General features: G+C 50.0%; 1 protein-coding gene across 1 annotated transcript; it reads left to right on the top strand.

Moving 5' to 3' along the window:
- Window positions 1-234: 234 nt before the first annotated feature.
- ETHE1 (ETHE1 persulfide dioxygenase) lies at window positions 235-5,392 on the top strand. Its single transcript, XM_074219428.1, has 7 exons — window positions 235-1,145; window positions 1,428-1,572; window positions 2,405-2,553; window positions 3,499-3,628; window positions 4,074-4,163; window positions 4,908-5,024; window positions 5,204-5,392. The coding sequence occupies exons 1-7, from the start codon at window positions 1,050-1,052 to the stop codon at window positions 5,254-5,256; spliced, it is 780 nt and encodes a 259-aa protein (XP_074075529.1). The 5' UTR covers window positions 235-1,049; the 3' UTR covers window positions 5,257-5,392.
- The last annotated feature ends 7,390 nt before the right edge of the window (window positions 5,393-12,782 follow it).

Below are 12,782 nucleotides of genomic sequence, written 5' to 3'. Positions count from 1 at the left end.
GCCTCCGGGCGGCCCCTCCCTGGGGGCGGAGCTCCGGCCCCTCCCGCCGGCCCCGCCGCCTCCCGCCGCCGCCGCGCCGCTCCCAGGCCTCTGCGGGGGCCGGCGGCTCCGGGCGCGCGCTCGAGCAGGGGGCGGGGCCGGAGCTGGCCGCGAGCGCGCGCACGCGCCTTGCGTCCCGCTTCCTCCAGCGAGGGCCGCGGGAGACCAGCACGGAGCGCGGGGCGCCTGCGCAGCTGTCGGCTCCCGGGAGAAGGGGCGCATGCGCCGGAGGGAGCGGCCCGCGAGGGCGCGAACCCCAGAGGCCACGGAGCCGGGGAAGCCGGCCGCGCCCGCGCATGCGCCTTGCGACGGCCCGCCCCGGAGATCCCGTCCCCGCGCCGCGGTTTCCCCGCCAGTAAAATGAGGGGGCGCACCAGCAGCCCCGCCTCTCCGCTCGGAGGCACCCCGGGGCGGGACGTCCCCGAGGACTGGGGGCCGCGGGCCTGCGGCTAGGCGGGCAAATAAAACGAGAGAAGAGGAAGCCAGGAAGATGGCGGGTGCCGGGGCCCCTTGGGGCGAAGTTGGGGGGCCCGGCCTCCCGCCCCCTCCGCGCCTCTCCTGGGCCGGCCGCTCCCCCGGATCACGGGCTCGGGGGGCCGGGCGGGCCGGGCCGGGCGGGAGGGGCTTCGGGGTCCGAGGCGTCCCTGGAGGCTGGGGGCTCCCCGAGGGCGGGGCCCCGGCTGCAGGACAAGTTGGGAGTCAGGGGCTCCCGGGGGCGCCCCGCACCCCTTCACAAACACGCGCTCCCCCTTCCTCGGAGGCTGGGGAGGCGGGGGGGCGGGGCCGGCTCCCGGAGCGGCGCGGGCCCTTTAAGGCCCCGCCCTGAGGGCGGCCCGGCCCCGCCCCGCCCCGCCCCGCCCCGCCCCGCAGCCCGAGCGGCTCCGGGCGGCTCAGTGCGGCGCGGGTGTGTGCGTGAGTGCGCGCGTGAGTGAGCGCTGAGTGCGCGTGGGTGCGCGTGTGTGAGCGTGAGTGAGCGCCGAGCGCGCGTGCGCGTGCCCGTGCCCGGCGCCATGGCCCCGGGGCTGCTGCGGCTGCTGCGCGCGCCCGGCCTGCGGCGCCCCGGGAGGCGGCTGAGCACGCGGGGGGACGGGCTCCTGCTGCGCCAGGTGAGGCGGGGGGCCCCGGGGGGACCCCGGCCCCGAGCCCCGCCCCCTCCGCCCAGCCTCCCAGGCCGGATTTGAACCCAGGTCCTGCGGCTCGCGGCGGGCGCGCCCCTCCGCGGAGCATCCTGCAGCGGGGGGGTGTCGGGCGCCTTCCTTGGGGGACCCCTCCAGGCCCCCCGCGTCCTTGCCCAGGGGCCTCTTTTCCTTTTCTCACCCCAAGAGGGGGGTTGGGAGGGGCCCCGAGGGGCCGGGGCTGGGGGCCCCCTGACCCGGCCCCTCCTTCAGCTCTTCGAAGCCAAAAGCTGCACCTACACCTACCTGTTGGGCGACCGTGCCAGCGGGGAGGCCCTGCTGATCGACCCCGTGCTGGAGATGGTCTCCAGGGATGCCCACCTGGTCCGGGAGCTGGGCCTGACCCTCCTCTACGCAGGTGAGCCTGGCCGGGCCCCCCCTGTCCGCCGGATGCCAGCCCCCCACCTGTCAGGGCTTCCAGAACCCGAGTGGTGCCCAGTGGGCACGGCCTGCCCCCGGATACCAGCCCCCCACCTGTCAGGGCTTCCAGAAACTGAGTGGTGCCCAGTGGGCACGGCCTGCCCCCGGATACCAGCCCCCCACCTGTCAGGGCTTCCAGAAACTGAGTGGTGCCCAGTGGGCACGGCCTGCTCCCCAGATACCAGCCCCCCACCCCTCAGGGCTTCCAGAACCCAGGTCAGGTGCCCAGTGGGCACAGCCTGCTCCCCAGATACCAGCCCCCCACCCCTCAGGGCTTCCAGAACCCTAGGTCAGGTGCCCAGTGGGCACAGCCTGCTCCCCAGATACCAGCCCCCCACCTGTCAGGGCTTCCAGAACCCTAGGTCAGGTGCCCAGTGGGCACAGCCTGCTCCCCAGATACCAGCCCCCCCATCTGTCAGGGCTTCCAGAACCCAGAGTCAGGTGACCCAGTGGGCACAGCCTGCCCCCCAGATACCAGCCCCCCCACCTGTCAGGGCTTCCAGAACCCAGAGCAGGGACCCAGTGGGCATGACCTGCCCCCCCAGATACCAGCCCTCAGCTCCCCTTTCCTCCAGCAGGGCCTGGGCATGACTTGTTCTTTGGAATGAGCCCTAAGCCTCACACCCATCCCCTCTCGAGGTCCACTGGCCCTGGGAGGGGGAGGAGGAGGGCGAGGCTGGGGGCAGGGAGGTCAGAGGGAGTGGTGACCTTGGCCAGGAGGCGGCCACTCCTGGGTGGCCACCCTGACACCCCCCTCCCTTCCCCGACAGTCAACACGCACTGCCACGCAGATCACATCACAGGCTCCGGCCTGCTCCGGAACATGTTCCCCAGCTGCAGATCGGTCATCTCCCGCCTCAGTGGGGCCAAAGCCGACCTGCTCCTGGAGGAGGGCGACGTCCTCACCTTTGGCCGATTTGTGAGTGGGAGGGGTGGGGGGCAGCTGTTTAGGGTCCCCGCGGGCGAGGCAGGAAGGGCCCATAAACACACCCTGGCGCTGGGTGAGAAGGGCAGGCGTGACCAGGGGTATGGGCTTGTGAATCATGAAAATCAAACATTTCCTGGAATTCGCCCAGCTCTGGGGCGGGGGAGGGCGGCAGGGAGAGGCCGCCTGTGTCCAGGGACCCAGGCTCACTCCATGGCCTAGACTCGTTATCCTCCCGGAGGAATGATGTCTGTTATCTCCTCTGGACACACAAGTGCAGACACACACAAGCACACGCATGCCTGCAGGCAGGCACGTGGATGACAAAGATGCTCACACACAGATACACACACAGACACATATACTACACACAGACGCATACTGCACAATACTACACATATACACACTACAGACACAGATACACATACTACACACTCCACACACACACACACACACACACATTTCTGTATAAAAGCCTCTCTTTTCCCACCAGTAACCAGTCTGCCAGAGGCTCCTGGGTGCTGACGAGTGCCTCTGGCCCCTCCGGGCTCTTAGGGCCCAGGCAGCTGAGTCTGGCCCACCGGAGGGGCCTGCTCCCTTCCCCGAGCTCTTAGGTCTCAGCACCCCCAGGTCCGCTAAGAGAAAACACAAAACCAGCCACACTCAGGAAGTGTTTGTTTTGAAATTTTTAGGAAGGAAGTTTCCATTTTTTCCGAGGGGGGCGGCCATCCGAGATCACGCGACCCGAGAGCTTTGGGTGTCAGACTTAGCCGTGGCAGGGACCTTAGCCGTCACAGAGTGATCTACTCGTTTTTACAGATGGGGAAACTGAGGCTGGGTTTGAAAAGTAGCTTTCCATAACTGTAATTCCTTGTCTCCCACTGAGTCCCATGAGCCTAAGCAAGAGAGGCCTGCTCTCATCTCTGTTCCCCTCATCAGACCCTGGAGACCCGGGCCAGCCCAGGCCACACCGACGGCTGCATGACCTTTGTGCTGAGCGACCACAGCATGGCCTTCACTGGGGACGCCCTGCTCATCCGGGGATGTGGACGCACAGACTTCCAACAAGGTCTTGTCCCCACCCCTCCCCCGACGTATACATCCCCTCTATGAATGTTTACTGTCATTTCCAACATCTCTGCATCTCGAGCAGCGTGAGTAGGCTTGTCCACGTCAAGTCTAGGTCTGGGTATCAGGAGGAAACTGAGGCCCAAAGAGGAAAAGGTGACTGAAATGGCACAGCAAGTCAGAGAAGACTCGCACCTGGGACCCAGGTCTCCTGATTTTCAGTCAGGGGCTACTTTAACCTCTCTCTGCATTCCCTCCTTGCCCTTGTCTCCCCCGTGGGTGTTGGGGAGGGAGGGGGATGAGACTACTGCCGAGCTCTGGCTCTTGGAGGCGCGTGGGAATAGCCACTTAGACAGCACTTACTGCATACAGTGATCTCCTTTGTCCTTGGGCAGCCCCACCCTCCTCCATGCCTCCCACAGACCTCCTTTCCTCCTTCCTCCTAGGTTGTCCTAAGACTTTGTACCAGTCAGTTTATGAGAAGATCTTCACCCTTCCTGGCAACTGCCTCATTTACCCAGCTCATGACTACAAAGGTGTGCGGGCATCCTGGAGGTGGTGTGTTTGGGGGGGGAGGACTCTGGCTATGTGGAAACTACAACTCCCAGAGGTCCGTGGGGGTACACGCAGAACTACAGCTCCCAGAGCCCTTTGGGGGTGTGCAGGGGAGCCTAACTTTTTAAAAGAGTCCTGGGAGGAGGGGAGTAGAAGAAACTGGGCTCCCAAAGGAGAACTGCAGTAAAGAAGGGGATTTGGCCCTTGGGAAGTGCACAGGAGCCGCCCTGCTCTAGGAACTCTGAGGGATGGGGCTCAGGAGAACCACAGCTCCCAGAAGCCCTCGAGGACTCAGAGTCACAATGTCCCAGAAGCCTGAGAGTGTGCCCAGGAGAACCACATTTCCCAGAGGCCTGTGGATCTTAGGACTTGGGGGGGCGGAGGAAGGGAGAGGATTTGTTCATACATGGAAGCCTTAGATCAGAGCTAGGATTTCTTTCCTCTTGGTGGAGCTGGGACCAGGCCATGGAGCCTCCTTGTGCTTGGCACACCGGGTGTAGTTCCAAGCACTGATGGGATATGTAGTCCAGTGTGGGATCTGCCCAACAGGGCTGGAAGTGTCTTGATGAACAGGGGACCAGCTTCAGGGGCTCCTGATGGGAATACTCGCCTAACCCTGAGTGGGGGGAGTCCAAGAGTGATTTGGGGGTGTTTGGGGAAGCCAGCTGGAGAAAAGGGTTCTGGGAACTGAATGGGCACGTGGGATGATAACTATTGGCTGACAGGACTTACAGTGTCCACTGTGGAAGAAGAGCGGACCCTGAACCCCCGCCTTATGCTCAGCTGTGAGGACTTCGTCAAGGTCATGAACAACCTCAACATGCCCAAACCCAAGCAGATTGGTGAGAAACCCCAGGGTCTTGGCTGTCTGAGGGCACCGGAAGCTGGCCATTCCCTAATTGGGGGTGGGAGGGATGCCTGGGGCACCCAGGGCCAAGCGTGGAGAAATGGGGGTCTGAATATCTGGGAACAGGAGCCAGGGAGCTCCCCGCTTGGCCTCACCCTTTACTTCCTTCACCAGATGTCGCTGTCCCAGCCAACTTGCGCTGTGGCATTCAGGATTCCCCCAGTTGACTTCCCCCTGGGGGCACCCCACGACTCAGCACCTCAGCTTTACTTGTTCCCACTGGGATGGGGTTCCGACAAGCAGTGATAGACCCCATCCCCTTCCAGTTCCGTTAATAAAAAAACTTTTTTTTTGCTTAAACCTTTTCCAGTTCTCCCTCTATTGGCTCTGAGTCAGCCTCAATGAGTCTTGTCTGGAGCATGTTTGCTCATAATTGTTTGCGTGTCGTTAGATTGGATTTTACTGGGAGGAGAATACAGGGTAGAATTTGGTAAATGACCTCATATAAAGAGGCACAAGGACTTACTGTGGTAAAGGGCAAGAAAGGAGGGAGGAAACATTAGTTAAGATTGTCTCAAAGAGGGAATAATAGACACTCCGTTGAGTTCAGAGATTTATCTTACCCTGTGGGGAAGTAGGAAAGGAAAAGGGAAAAGGAAAGGAGAAGGGAGGGCAAAAGTAAGAAGGGAAAGAAAAAGTGGGTTGATAGAAGTGAGTAAAGATTGAGGGTGATAGGGTCAAAAGGAGTACATTGATGAGGAGGAATAAGGTGAAAGAGGAAACTATATAAACCGGGAAAAATAGGATAGAGGGCAGTAGAGAGTTAGTAATCCCAACTGTTAATGAGAATGGGAAGAAGTGGCCCATAAAAGGAAGTAGATACAGAATGGATTAAAAACCAGAATGTTACTTACAAGAAACACTTTTGAAGCAGAGAGACAGTAAAGCTAGAAGACTGGAGCACAATATAGTATGCTGCATCTGAAGTCAAAGGAGGGGTAGCAATGCTGATCTCAGGCAAAGCAAAAGCAAAAACACATCTAATTAAAAGACATGAGGAAACCTTTTGCTAAAAGGTACCAAAGACAATAAAGTAATTCCAATACTAACCATATATGCACCAAGTGGTATGGCATCTAAATTCTTTTTTTTTTAAGGTTTTGCAAGGCAAGGGGTTAAGTGACTCGCCAACAGGCCGGTGCTCTATCCACTGCACCTCCTAGGTGCCCAGCATCTAAAATTCTTACATAAGTTAAGTGGGTTACAGGAAGAAATAATATATTTTAGTTTTACTAAACTGTATTAGTTTAGCAATACTATATTAGTGGGCAGCCTCAACCTCTCACTCTCAGGATTAGATAAATCTAGCCATAAAATAAATTAAGAAAGAAGTAAAGGAGATGAATAGAATTTTAGAAAAGATAAATATAAACCTCTGGAGAAAATTAAATGGGGATAGAATATACCTTTTTTCCATCAGTAGATGGCACCTACAAAAAATAGACTATATTTTAGGGCATAAAAACATCACAAATACAGAAAGGTAGAAATATTAAATGCATCTTTTTCAGATCATGTTGCAATAAAAATTACATGTAATAAAGGGTCATAGAAAGATAACTAAAAATTAATTGGAAACTAAGTAACCTAAACCTAATGAATGAGTGAGTCAAACAACAAATCAGAAAAACAATCAGTTCCATCCAAGAAAAATGACAATAATGAGACAATGTACCAAAACTTACGGGATACAGCCAAAGCAGTTCTTAGGGAATTTTTTAAAATCTCTAAATGCTTATATGAATAAAATAGAGAAAGGGGAGATCAATGATCAGGCACTCACTGAAAAAGCTAGAATAATAAAAATAATCCTCTGTCCCTCTTCTTAAATGTGCTGTAGAAATTCTGAAAATCAAAGGAGAGATTAATGAAATCAAAAGTAAAAAAACCTATTTTATGAAAAAAAACAATAAAATCAATAAACCTTTAGTTAATTTGATTTAAAAAAGAAAAAAAGCAAACCAAACTGCAAGTATCAAAAATTAAAAAGAAGGGGCGGCTGGTGGCACAGTGTCTGTCTGCCTCAGACACTTAATTACCTAGCTGTGTGGCCTTGGGCAAGCCACTTAACCCCATTGCCTTGCAAAAACCTTAAAAAAATTGAAAGGGTGAATAAATTCACTACAAATGAAGAGGAAATTAAAGTCATAATCCAGAACTATTTTACCCAACTGTATGCCAATAAATCTGACAAACTAAATGAAATGAATGATTATTTATGAAAATATAAATTGACCAGATTAACAGAAGAGGAAATAATATAACTCAATTTTAGAAAAAAGAAATTGAACAAGCCATCAGTGAATGCTCTAAGAAAAAAATCTCCAGGGCCAGATGGATTTAAAAGTGAATTTTACCAAGCATTTATTTTTATTGTTTTTTATCTTTATTTTTATTTTTGTTTTTGCAAGGCAATGGGGTTAAGTGACTTGCCCAAGGTCACACAGCTAGGTAATTGTTAAGTGTCTGAGTCTAGATTTGAACTCAGGTCCTCTTGACTCCAGGGTTGGTGCTCTATTCACTGCGCTACCTAGCTGTCCCTACCAAACATTTAAAGAACAATTAATTTCAATATTATATAAACCATTTGAAAAAGTAGCTGAAGGATTCCTGCCAAATTCCTGTTATGACACAAATATAGTGCTGATAATGTTTGCCCTTCATTTTCAAAGAAGACCACAACATTGGTAGGTGATGCCATGGCAAGCATATGAATTGGATTTGAGTGGGGGGGGGTGGTCTGTGCTAAGTCACCAGCCTCACTCTCTTCTCTGGAACTATCTAGGTCCAGTGGCCAGATATGAATCAGGATGAAAGGAGCTGGTACTGGATGTGAGGCAAGCAGGGTTAAGTGATTTGCCCAAGGTCACATATCTAGTAAGAATCAAGTATCTGAAGCTAGATTCGAACACTTGTCCTCCTGACTCCAAGACCAGTGCACTATCACCTATACCACCTAGCTGCTCTATAATGCTGATACTTAAACCAAGAGGAGCCAAAATCAAGAAAGATTACAGACTTATTTCCCAAATGAATATTGATGTAAAAATTTTAAAATAAAATATTTGCAAAGAGATTACAGCAGTTTACCACCAAAATAATACATAATGACCAGGTGGGATTTATACCAAGAATGCAAGGATGGGTTAATATTAGGAAAACAATCAGCATAATTGAATATGTCAATAACAAAACTAGCAGAAATTTCATGATTATTTCAATAAGACACTGAAAAAGTTTTTGCCACATATTCCTATTAAAAACACTAGAGAGCATAGGAATAAATGAAGTTTTCCTTATCATGATAAACAAAAACCATCCACAAGCATTATATGTAGTGGAGATAAACTAGAAGAATTTCCACTAAGATCAGAGATAAAATAAGAATGCCCTTCATTATATAGTTCAATATTTTATTACAAATGTTAGCTTAACAGAAGGCAAAATAGAAATTTAAAAAATCCATCAATCTCCCCCAGAGATCCCAAAAAAACCAACCCCCTGGAATATTATAGCCAAGTTCCAGAGCTCCCAAGTCAAAGAGAAAATATTACAAGCAGCCAGAAGGACACAATTCAGATATCATGGAGCTGCAGTCAGGATCACACAGGACTTAGCAGCAACTACATAAAAAGCTCGTAGGACTTGAAATATAATATACCCAGCAAAACTGAATGTCATCTTCCAGGGAAAAAGATGGACTTTCAATGAACCAGGAGAATTTCAAATGTTCCTGTTGAAATGGCCAGAGCTGAACAGAAAGTTTGATCTTTAAATATAGGACTCAGGTGAAGCATAGAGAGTGGAAGAGAAGGGTAAAATATGAGGGACTTAATGATGATGAACTGCATGTATTCCTGTATAGAAAAATGATACTGATAACACTCATATGAACCTTCTCATTTAATAGAGCAGGTAGAAGGAGCTTTTATAGATGAAGCACAGGACAGAGCTGAATTTAAAGATATATTGTAAAAATGGACTCAATGGCTCAAAGGGAAATGTAATGGGAGTAAGAGAAAGGAGAGGTGGAATAGGCTAAGATATTTCACATAATAAGATTTTTTTTATCACAATGAGCTATTGCAATGATATGGAAGGGAGGAAGGCAAGGGGGAATGAGGGAAACTTTGCTCTCATCAGAGGTGGTTAGGAGAGGAAACAGCATATATACTCAATGGGGTAAGAAGTAAGAAGGAGAGAAGGGGGATGGGGAAGGGGGAGACATGAGTGATAGAGGAGAGGGTGGACTGTGGGGGAGAGTAGTCAGTTATAACACATTTTCTTTTTTACTTCTTGCAAGCGGCTGGGGTTGGATGGCCTGTCTGGGACCACAGGACCAGATGGATGCTGGGCCTAAGGGGTGGTACATGCCCTTGGGGCCTCTTGGCCCTAGGGCCAAGGGATCTGTCTGCCGCACCACTCAGCTACCCTACAGCACATTTAAGAAGAGGGACAGAGTGAAAGGAGAGAGAAAATATAGTCTATGGTAGTGGGGAAGTACGAATGGAGGGAGTTGCGATCAGTAATGGCAACAGTGGAAAAATATGGAAGTAACTTTTGTGATGGACTTATCACAAAGAATGTGATCCACCCAAGACAGAGCTAGTAGTGTTAGAACACAGACTGAAGCGCATTAATTAATAATAATAATAATAATAATTATTATTATTATTTGGAGGGGTTGCAGGGCAAGTGGGGTTGGGTGGCTTGCCCAGGGCCACACAGATGGGTGATTGTTGGGTGTCTGAGGCCAGATTTGGACCCAGGTACTCCTGGATTCAGGGCCGGTGCTCTGTCTGCTGCACCACTTGGCTCTGCCCCTACTACTACTACTACTACTACTACTACTACTACTACTACTACTACTACTATTTTATTTTATTTTATTTTGAGTTTTTTTGGTTTTTGCAGGGCAATGGGATTGGGGTGGCTGGCCCAGGGTCACACACCTGGGTGATTGTTGGGTGTCTGGGGCTGGATTTGGTCTCGGGTGCTCCTGGCTCCAGAGCCAGTGCTCCATCCACTATGCCACCAGGCTGCTATTATTATTATTATTATTATTTTAATTTAAATTTAAATTTTTTTCTCATTCTTTTCCTTTATTACTCATGGGGGTCTATACTTTTTGGAGGGGAGGGGGTATTGTGTTTACTCTTAAACAAGAATATTTTAGTAATGTATAAAAAAGCATTTGTACAAAATAAAAATGAGTAAGCAAACAAAAAATGTGAGCTTAAGCAATAAGAGAAGGAAAAGAAATTGAAGGAATTAGAACAGGCAATGAGGAAACAAAATAATCACTCTTTGCAGATGATATGATGGTATATTTAGAGAATCAACTTGAAAACTACTCGAGACAATTAATAAACAATTTTAGCAAAATTGGAGCATATTAAATAAAGCTACATACATCATCAGCATTTCTATATATTACCAACAAATCTGAACAGAAAGTGGGAGAAAGATAATTGTAGACAACATAATGTACTTGGTAATCTACTTGCCAAGACAAACCCAGGAACTCTATGGACACAATTACAAAACACTCTTTACAGAAAAGAAGTCAGATCTAAATAATTGGAAAAATATCAGTTGCTCATAGATAAGCCTAGTTAATGTAATAAAAATACAGTTCGACCTAAATTTATTCTGTGCCATTCCAATCAAATTACCAAACATTATTTTATAGAACTAGAAAAAATTATGACAAAATTTATCTGGAATAACAAAAGGTCAAGAATATCAAAGGAATTAAGGGGGCAAAGAATTGGAAATTGAAGGGATGTCCATGGATTGGGGAATGGTTGAACAAACTAGGCTTTATGAATGTCAAAGAATTTAATTGTTCTGTAAGAAATGTTGAGTTAGCACTAGCCCTGGAGTCAGGAAGACCTGAATTCAAATCTGACCTCAGACACTTAATTACCTAGCTATGTGACCTTGGGCAAGTCACTTAACCCCGCATTGCCTTGCAAAAAAGAAAGAAAAAAAAAGAAATGTTGAGTTAGGTGAATTTTAGAAAAGATTTACGTGCACTGATGCTGAACGAAGTGAGCAGCCCTAGGAGAACACTGTGTAATGATCAACTTTTGATGGACTTGAGTCTTTTCAACAGCAGAATGATCAAAGACAATTCTACAAAGAAAATGTGATGCAGGGGCGGCTAGGTGGCATAGTGGATAAAGCACTGGCCTTGGAGTCAGGAGTACCTGGGTTCAAATCCGGTCTCGACACTTAATAATTACCTAGCTGTGTGGCCTTGGGCAAGCCACTTAACCCCATTTGCCTTGCAAAAACCTAAAAAAAAAAATGTGATGCCATCTACATCCAGAGAAAGAATTGTAGAGTCTGAATGTTAAAGATCATGGCAAGCTATGGTTACTTTTAAAATTTGTTTTTTGTTTCTCCTTTTTTCTGATTCTACTTTCACAACATAACTAATATAGAAATGTGTATAATTGTATAAACTGTGTAATGTGCTTGTCCTTCGTTCTTGAAGACCCTGACATCATGGATGCCAGGACAAGCACATGAATTGGATTTGGGGGAGGGGGAGCTGTGGGAAGTCACCCACCTCCCTTTATCCTCCAGAGTCATCTGGGTCCAGAAGCCAGATATGAATAAGGACCACTGGAGCTGGCCCTGGAGGGCAGTCAAGGTCAGGTGACCTGCCGTAGGTCACTCAGCTAGTAGGTGTCAAATGTCTGAGGCTGGATTTGGACTCCCATCCTCCTACCTCCAATGCGCTTTCCACTGTGCCCTCACTGCCCTCTACCAGCACAGCCTATATCGGATTACTTGTTGTCTTTGGGAGTGGGGGGGGGGGAAGAGAAAATTTTACAAAGGTGAATGTTGAAATAGATCTCGTTGACTGTAAAAAATAAAATAAAAAAACAGGAAAAAAAAGAACAGCAGGAGATGTGAGAATTAAACAAAGGAAGAAGGCTGGTACAAGGGACAGTGTGGTTTCAGAAGCTTTGGGTTCAATCCTACTTTTTCCATTTCCTTCCTGTGTGGCCTAAGGCAACTTATGGAACCGGTCTGGATCTCAATAAAATGAGGGAGTTGAACTGGATGACCTTTTAGGTCCCTTCTGGTCCCAAATTTTTGAGTGAGGGCACTGTGTAATGATGGATGAGGTTGAGTCATCCACCCTGGGAGCTCCAGGTCTCACCAGCCCTATTATTCCTATTTTCCCGACGGAAGACAGAAGGCAGGAGCTGAAAGGTTGAATTGACCTGCACGAGAACCTGAGAAGGTTGGTCTCGGTGGCTGCCACCAGTAGAGGGCGTGTGTTGATAGGGGGTGGGAGACTGGCCACAAGGACTGGATTTCATGGTTCTGCCACTGAGCGCAGACTTAGGCCAAAGGCACCGCAGAGCAGAAACATCTCCCTTGGGGAACCAGGCAGGCCCTAGGGGATGATATTTTGGGGAAGAGGGATCTGGAAAGTTTTCATTTAAACTTCCTGTTTTGGCCCTGAGAGGAAGGGTCTGGCCGCACGACCTTGAACTCCTCCCTCCAATGACCACTCCCACCCCCCACCCCCCACCATGTGGCATAGGGGCTGAGCCGGTTCTCCCCATGACTCACCATGGGATGCTCCCCCTTTCCCAGGCCCCCAAACCGGTCCCAGCCCTACCAAAGGGGTCATTAGAGGGGAACAGCCCCACCCCTCCGCCGGCAAGCC

This window comes from Macrotis lagotis, chromosome 1 (genome assembly GCF_037893015.1).
Source record: "Macrotis lagotis isolate mMagLag1 chromosome 1, bilby.v1.9.chrom.fasta, whole genome shotgun sequence".
Lineage (NCBI taxonomy): Eukaryota > Metazoa > Chordata > Mammalia > Peramelemorphia > Peramelidae > Macrotis > Macrotis lagotis.
The sequence above is the reverse complement of the archived record's forward strand: the minus strand, read 5'-3'. Positions and strand labels throughout refer to the sequence as shown.